At 39.4% G+C, this 8652-nt stretch overlaps 1 protein-coding gene across 5 annotated transcripts in view; it reads right to left on the bottom strand.

Moving 5' to 3' along the window:
• Window positions 1-2148: 2148 nt before the first annotated feature.
• The window catches only part of SNRPN (small nuclear ribonucleoprotein polypeptide N), a 13020-nt gene continuing 6516 nt past the window's right edge, over window positions 2149-8652 (bottom strand). For all 5 annotated transcript variants that reach the window (XM_080807962.1, XM_080807964.1, XM_080807965.1 and 2 more), the window contains 6 exons: window positions 7900-8051; window positions 5101-5212; window positions 4533-4685; window positions 3150-3288; window positions 2597-2722; window positions 2149-2494 (listed from right to left, as the gene is read on the bottom strand). In XM_080807962.1, the coding sequence (XP_080664088.1) occupies window positions 2457-2494; window positions 2597-2722; window positions 3150-3288; window positions 4533-4685; window positions 5101-5212; window positions 7900-8051 (720 nt within the window). In that variant the 3' untranslated portion in view covers window positions 2149-2456. The remainder of the gene's footprint in view (window positions 2495-2596; window positions 2723-3149; window positions 3289-4532; window positions 4686-5100; window positions 5213-7899; window positions 8052-8652) is intronic.

The following is an 8652-nucleotide window of genomic DNA, read 5'->3' as shown; positions in this document are numbered from 1 at the left end:
GCTAATAAATGTGACCAGGAAATCAAGAAGTCATTGCCCAACTATGCTTTAGATATAATGTGTAATTCATGTGAATACAGAATGGGATAAAACTATAAGGGGCAAGTATTACTGCCATGAATGTTTGGAAACTCTTATGTCATTATGTGTTTACAAAGGAACTCTGTAGAAGCTCAGATCTAGCAATCCATAACAAAAGATCCAATCTTATACTCCACATGCAATTATAAGAGTATCTGTGCCAAGTATTTTTTTCAATATGTGTTCCCACAATCAAGGTTATCAAGCAATTAGGGAAGTTCCAGACAAAGAATATTACCACCAAATCAAAACACCCATTAGAAGTAAGCATCTTGCAGAATCTAGAGTTCTCGTCACTTACCTCTACCTTGCAAAAGTAGCCATCAACTTTACTTAAGGAAATATGAGAGAACAGGTTTCCTTTGAATATGATGCACAATCACTCATGCCAAAATCTAAGGATCATCCGCATTAAAAGATCTATGCAAGTAGAAAAGTTTTCCTTTCAAAACAGGAAAAAGTACCATAAATTATTCAAAAGTTGGTCCACAAAGGCCAACTGCATAGAAAACAAGGCTCTTTGCATATCACACACACAATTTTGAGCAGAAGTTCTAAGTCATATATATCAGTCAATTCTATCTTAACAGAACTGCTTTGCCTTCAGAGATCCAGATCAAGTACTTTGCCTGGTGCTCTAGTAATCAAGAAGTTCCACTGTAACATTTACAATCTCTAAAATAAGTATTACACCTGTCTTATATAAACCAACTAAACAAAGGTGGACCTGGCTACTTTACGTTCCCTTCCTGATAGTGGCCATCAATAATTAGAAACTACTCTAGGAGAGTCCATACAGATTTGGTGACAATAACTGCAGTAATTTTAAGGGTCCCTTTTCCTTGGGAGACTATTAGTTGAAAGGCCATGATTTAAAAGATGGAAATTGAAGGAGCACCTGGCTATCTCACTCAGTAGAGCATATGACTCTTGCTCTCAGGGCTGTGAGTTGGAGCTCCACTTTGGGTACAGAGATTATTTACAAACAAAGTCTTTTAAAAAATTAAAACTAAAAGGTGGAAATGGTGATATACACAACATTTTTTGGTAAAATCAAAGGAAAAGACACAATCAATCTACTGAAGTCTGAAGTTACTGAGGAATTAAAACCATCTTTAACTCATATTTTATAAGCTACTCTTACAATCAATAAGGACCGATTCATTGCCCAGTTGAAAGCTTAGCAGTAAAAACTAAAAAATTTTACCATCTCCCTTTTAAAAGTGAGTTCACCATTGTTGCATAACCATCTCAAACTAGACCCAGATATCTGGGCATCCCTCAGCTATTTAACTGGAAGATATTTCCCATTCCTCTAAACATTTCCAGTACACCACTAAGTGATGTGATTGGATAATTTGTACTCAAGAGTTATCGACTACATTTTAGGATGTAAGTTATCTGTATTTTAACTAACACAACTTATCCAAAATAATGAAATCTCCCTGGCTCCCAGTACCCAGGCTCTTCCATTCATTTAAAAAATTTGTAAGTAAGGGGTGTCTGGGTGGCTCAGTTTGTTAAGCGACTGCCTTCTGCTCAGGTCATGATCCTGGAATCCTGGGATGGAGTCCCACATTAGGATCCCTGCTAGGCAGGGATTCTGCTTCTCCCTTTGACCTCTTCCCTCTCCTGCTCTCTCTCTGAAAGAAATAAAATCTTTAAAAATAATAAACTAAGTAAAAAAATGTATAAGTAAATACTTACTGGTAGGCAGCGATGATTGTTCCAGGATCATATCATCTATTCTGATCACACAAGGCCCAAGGGCACTGTAAAAGTTCATTACCTGATATAAACTTCCATGAAAAGGAGTATCTCCAATTCCAAATGCTTCGATTTAATGAACAAAGTTTGTTTCAGTACCAGTTTCTTTCCATAGGTGGCCTTACAAGGCCTTTCATCCCATCCCTCCTTCCTTTCAGGTATGTATGACATAGCAAAGAGGAAGATGCCATATGTAAGTCTTAGCCTATTTACTTAAGCCCCTGGTTAAGGGTTTTCTTTTGTGTCATGTATACGAACTAGTATCAGTCAATGCACAAAGTAGAAGTTAGGAAGCTTAATCAGGTATCACAACCATTTTATCTTAAGAATCAAAGAGAAAATTATTTAAATGCATTGCTTAACAGAATTCACCTCATCCATAATAACTTCAAAACCAGAAAAATCCCAGTCTTCACTTTGGCCACAACAAAATCAACAGGCAAAAAAAGTACAACATACAACAGTACCTCGCAGTTTAATTGTTCTATGCATTTATTAGCTAGTATTAATGCAGCAAGGAGGGAACAACAGCTCACAAACACTCTACACAATTTCACAAGACACATCGCAGGGAAAAAAGTGACTTTTTAAGAATGATCAACAGTATCCTAGGGTCTTGGTGGACGCATTCCTGGGGGAGGTGGACCTGGGGGGAAAAAAAAGCAAAATTCCATGGGACCATTAGAAAAACATCACATAAATATTAAAGGGCCCAGCTGGCACCAATGCACAAAGTGTAGCCACTCACCTCTAATTCCTGGTGGAGGGGGTCTCATTCCTGGAGGGGGCATGCCTATTGGCGTCCCTCGAGCAGGGGGAAGCCCAATTGGTGGTCCCATGGGTGGTCTCATACCAGGTGGAGGAGCCATAATGCCTAGAGAAGAAAAATGGTAGAAATAAAGACCTCACAATTAAGCTCAGTTAAGATGATAGAATAAAATACAAGATAATATTTAAAGAAATGTGTCCAGATACTAAGTAGAGGGTTGAACAATTTCTCCTGGACCATTACCATGTAAGCCATCCCCAACTCCATTAGTAAGAGTCCACAGCTTTTCATTAAAAACTACTTAAAAAGAGGTTTAAAAGTGGGAAACATAATCTAAGCAACTAGTTAGGTACTTGGGCTGTTTCTTAGTTCAGTATCTTCTTAGAATATTTTTTGTCATCACTTCCTCCAGAAAATATAATTTTTTCACATAACATTACACACATACACACACACCCCACCACACACATATATATTTGATGTCTATATAGATAAATATCAAATTCTCTTACTTTCTGTATCAATTTCTTACCTGGAGGTGGTGTTGCTCGGCCCACAGGAGTGGGTGGGGTCCCCCGACCTGGTGGGTATTGAGTTGGGGCTCCGGCAATGCTGGCAGTAGCAGCAACTGCAGCAGCTGCTACAGTGCCTCTTCCCTGTGGAGTCATTACCTGACAAGGCATGGTCAGATATTGTAAAGGTTAAGGCACATTCTCACATTATTCAAACAAAGTAATCAGCAGATACCATGGCCTATTAAATATGATATAATAATTTTGTATTTCTCCCATTTTCATTTCAAAAATCTTAAAACACTCATACATCCTCCTAAAACCCTACATTCCTTATTTTCTTTTACTATTACTTTTTTTAATTTCTTTTCAGTGTTCCAGAATTCATTGTTTATGCACAACCAGTGCTCCATGCAATACATGCCCTCCATAATACCCACCACCAGGCTCACCCAACCCCCACCCCTCTCCCCTCCAAAACCCTCAGTTTGTTTCTCGGAGTCCACAGTCTCTCATAGTTCATCTCCCCCTCCCAACTAACTTCTCTCCATTTCCCATGTCCTCCGTGTTATTCCTTATGCTCCACAAATAAATAAAACCATATAATTCACTGTCTGCTTGACTTATTTCACTCAGCATAATCTCTTCCAGTCACATCCATGTTGATACAGAAGTTGGATATTCATCATTTCTGATGGAGGCATAGTACTCCATAGTGTATATGGACCACATCTTCCTTATCCATTGGTCCGTTGAAGGGCATCTTGGTTCTTTCCACAGTTTGGCGACTGTGGCTATTGCTGCTATGAACATTGGGGTGCAGATGGCCCTTCTTTTCACTACATCTGTATCGTTGGGGTAAATGCCCAATAGTGCAATTGCAAGGTCATAGCATAGCTCTTTTTTTAATTTCTTAAGGAATCTCCACACTGTTTTCCAAATACATTCCTTATTTTAACCTAAGTCCTTTCACATTTTTTCAACTTTTTTTTTTGAAGACTTTATTTATTTGACAGAGAAAGATCACAAGTAGGCAGAGAGGCAGGCAGAGAGAGAGAGAGGGGAGTAGCCTCCCCACTGAGCAGAGAGCCTGATGTGGGGCTTGATCCCAGGACCCTGAGATCATGATCTGAGCCGAAGACAGAGGCTTAACCCACTAAGCTACCCAGGCATCCCTCAACTCTGGTTTACCCATCCATACTTCTCTTTACTCATGCATTCTGGTAAGTTCCTCTTATCAAAGTGGCTTTAATCCTTTCCCCTCCCTAATGTGTATTTGTCTTTGATCACCTTCTACAACATATGCTGCTTACATAGTATAGGATGCACACTCAGGCTTTTAAATCTATTCGGCCTCTAGACATGTTCTCTAAATAATATAAAACCTTCTCCTATCTCCTCACCTGTTGGGATGGACCCCCAACCCCTCGGACAGGGCCTGCTAATCCAGCAGGAGCCTGGGGAATTGGAACACCAGCTGGCACTCCTCTGCCAGCTGCCCTGCCAACCCCAGGACCTCCTGCAGCTCCAGCAAGTGGTACCCGAGCAATTCCCGTCTGAAACAAGAAAAATTATTTGAAATTAAATTACTTACCAAGGTCATAAATAATCTTATTCCTAAAATATCACTACCTCCCACTATTTTCTCACATCGTCTAGTTTGTATTAGTTCCATATTCAAAGGAATAAACAAGTACACCATGGAGGCAATCAACACATTAAAAGTATGTATGTCAAATTTTTAGTACATATAAATCCGTCACTCCCACCCTTATATAAGTAGTCCCAGCACATAGAAAGTCCTTTATCACCATATATGGACAAGTAAGCACTGACCTTAAGTGCTGGGCACATTTTACTTGACAAATGTGTATTATTATTATGCCTTATTGTACCTTCATTTAGCAAACACCTCAAATAATCTGATGTCCTTCCACATTAATGTTCTGTCCTACCCTACAGCTTCCTTACATCTTTGGGGGGTGGTCCTTCCACAGTCATGGATACCAAGTTTTCCCCACGTAGTAACACCAGACCCAAAACCCGCTTTTCTTCACGCTCTGGCTGCTTAGCATTCTTTGGCCTATAAATCAAAAGTAAACATTGTTGAGATTAAATTAGTGATCACTCACTAAAATTTAAGTTAGGTATCAACTAAGACAATAACTGATGGAAGATATTCATGCTCAGTTACTAAGTTATTACTAAGTTATGACAAAACAAAGACCAATACAAAAACACTAGACTCACTGACATATAAGGATAAATGGTAAACCCCATTCCTATCAAATTTTTCAGAATGTTACCTCAATGTTTTATTTTAGCAAGATTAATTTTTGCTTCGTTAAACAAAATGCAAATTATGCAGCTAAAACTTTTAAGACAAGTAAACTGTAATGTGTTTTCACGTTAACTTGGGAAATAAATTTTTTTAAATCATATTTTAAGTAAATCTAGATGACAAGACAACTAAAATAGTAACAATAAGAGGCAGTGTGTTCATACCAAATGATAACGGCAAAAAAAAAAAAAAAACGGCTTTGAATAAGACATGACTATGCACTACTGGCATTACCACTTACATAATATAACTATAATTAAAATAAAATAACTATAATTAACGACAAAATTGAAAAAAAAACTTTGTAGTCACAACTGTCAGCAGCAAAAATCATATATTCATGAGGCATATACTATGTAATACGGGTAAAAGCAATTGACAATGTCATTCAACAATCCTCACTAAGTATTATCAGAGAATAATGTGCAGTTTAAAGCATTATACATGTGAAATTATCCTTATATCTTAGTGAGAAAAGTGAAACAGAGAAATTAATATGCCTGAAACTCTCAAATACCTTTAGAATTTGTATTTTAGGGAAAAATCTGGGTTATTTACACACACAAGAAAAAACATTGAGGGGCGCCTGGGTGGCTCAGTGGATTAAGCCTCTGCCTTTGGCTCAGGTCATCATCCCAGGGACCTGGAATAGAGCCCCGCATCGGGCTCTCTGCTCAGTGGGGAGCCTGCTTCCCCCTCTCTCTCTGCCTGCCTCTCTGCCTATGTGTGATCTCTCTCTCTGTCAAATAAATAAATAGGGGCGCCTGGGTGGCTCAGTGGGTTAAAGCCTCTGCCTTCGGCTCGGGTCATGATCCCAGGGTCTTGGGATCGAGCCCCACATCGGGCTCTCTGCTCAGCAGGGAGCCTGCTTCCTCCTCTCTCTCTGCCTGCCTCTCTGCCTACTTGTGATCTCTGTCTGTCCAATAAATAAATAAAATCTTTAAAAAATAAATAAATAAATAAATAAATAAATAAATAAAATCTTAAAAAAAAAAGAAAAAACATTGAAACATGCCACCATCCTAGAATATCTGAAATAATCCTACTTGGTGTGGAGGGAGGAGATGGAGAATACATGAAAAGGGAAAGATGTGGAATATGTTTTTTTTTTTAATTTATTTATTTGACAGACAGAGATCACAAGTAGGCAGAGAGGCAGACAGAGAGAGAGAGGGGGAAGCAGGCTCCCCGCTGAGCAGAGAGCCCGATGCGGGGCTTGATCCCAGGACCCTGGGATCATGACCTGAGCCGAAGGCAGAGGCTTTAACCCACTGAGCCACCCAGGTGCCCCTGTGGAATATGTTTTTGAATATGTTTTTTACCTGAGAGGAACAGACTTAAAAGAGTACAGCAGACAACTCATGCTGAGCATTATCTTTTTCTCCATATTTAATAAAACCTATATGAAATAGGCAAATTAAACTTCTGGATATCCAGATATCCAAGAATCCAGGGTGATGCCTCACAAGTTCTATCCCATGATAAAAGCCTAAAACAAAGCCATCTTGAATGTCCAGAGGTATTACAAGCACCAACTCAACACCTCTGAATGAAAAGTCAACTGAGTGGAAGTAGGATGCCACTAAGATCCACCAATTTCTGTGATCTTGCTGCAGATAGTCAACAGTTCCCTGTGAAAGCAAGCTCCCTGGTCACAGGTATAAAGATGGTAGCCTAATGCGGTAAGGCATAACCATAAAGGTTATTCCTGAAGAAATGAAGTGGGCATATGATAAATACAATAGCAAAAAGGATTAAGGATGGACACCAAATCAACACTGCACATGATGAATTTGGCCAAAACAAGGAACATGCAAAGAGGCTAGCATAACAAATGTTGAACTTATCCTGGAGTATTCTAATAATATCCCACCTCCTCTACCACTAAGATCGAATTGTTATCCTTAAGATTCCCTCAGGAATGCTGCAGAACCTAACCTATTAATAACATCTCATAACTTTTTTTTAAGATTTTATTTATTTGCCAGAGAGAGAGAGAGATCACAAGTAGGCAGAGAGGCAGGCATAGAGAGAGGGAAAGCAGGCTCCCCGCGGAGCAGAGAGCCTGATTCGGGGCTCGATCCCAGGACCCTGGGATCGTGACCTCAGCCCAAGGCAGAGGCTTAACCCACTGAGCCACCCAGATTCCCCATCTCATAACTTTTTAAATAAATGTAGATACTCTGTTCATACTGTGAGTTCTATTCCAAATTAAGTTCATGTATGTTTGCAAACTTAAAACAGTAGTGTAAATACAGTGACTTTAAGAGTGGGAGACCCTAATCCGATTCAGTAATGGTTTAGGTTGTGAGGCAATAGACTAGCCCTGCCACATTTTTCCTCCTCCCTTAACAGTTATCTTCTATAATTCCTTATTCCTATTACCCTCTCCCTCATTCTCCCACCAACCAAACCCAAAATGGTCTTACTTGATCTTTCTGAATTCATCGCAATCACAGAGGATCAAGTTCATATGTTTGTCAAAAGCCTTAAAGGTGCCAATGAAGATCCGGCCATCTTGCAAGATACATCTCATTCTATAGTCAATATGCTGCAGCATCTTGCTGCTCTTTCCCACAGTCTGAAAGGAGTAAGAAAGTTGTCAGTCAGTCATAAGCCAGTTTGTAATTACGTTATAACCTCCCCACCATGTCTTCCCTATTCCTTTGTCAATCCAAACTTGGTTTCCTTAACACATGCTGCCTCCCTTGTTTTCTCCAAAAATCCCTTCAGTCTCAAGATACTGGACCCAATTTAGGCCCAGAACAACTATACTACTCTGTGGAACCCTCTACTTCTCAGAATGTCTCGAGTGTAGTCTCCCATCATCCTAACTATATTTCCCTAACTACATTTCTTCCCCAACAGAGTCACAAACCCAGTTTCATGTTAGTTATTCCATCATTCTAATTAGTCTCCTTTCCCAATTTTAATCCCAAATCCCACTCTCTTTCAGAACACTTGACCCTATGGAGTATTTCTTTTCCCCTAGACCTGTAGCCAAACAGTGGGAAATTCCTACCCCCATCAGAAACTTTCCAATTCCCATTGACCCATTGCAAATACAAACTATTATTTAGTTCCCCAAAGACCTTTATCCTAGTTATATCACACCCCACATCCCCTCCCCTTCAGAGTTTGGAACAGTTGTTTCTCAAACCTTTTTCAGTTTGATTTAACCT

Source organism: Martes martes (genome assembly GCF_963455335.1).
Source record: "Martes martes genome assembly, chromosome: 7".
Classification (NCBI taxonomy): Eukaryota; Metazoa; Chordata; class Mammalia; order Carnivora; family Mustelidae; genus Martes; species Martes martes.
This window is presented reverse-complemented; position numbering and strand designations above follow the sequence as displayed.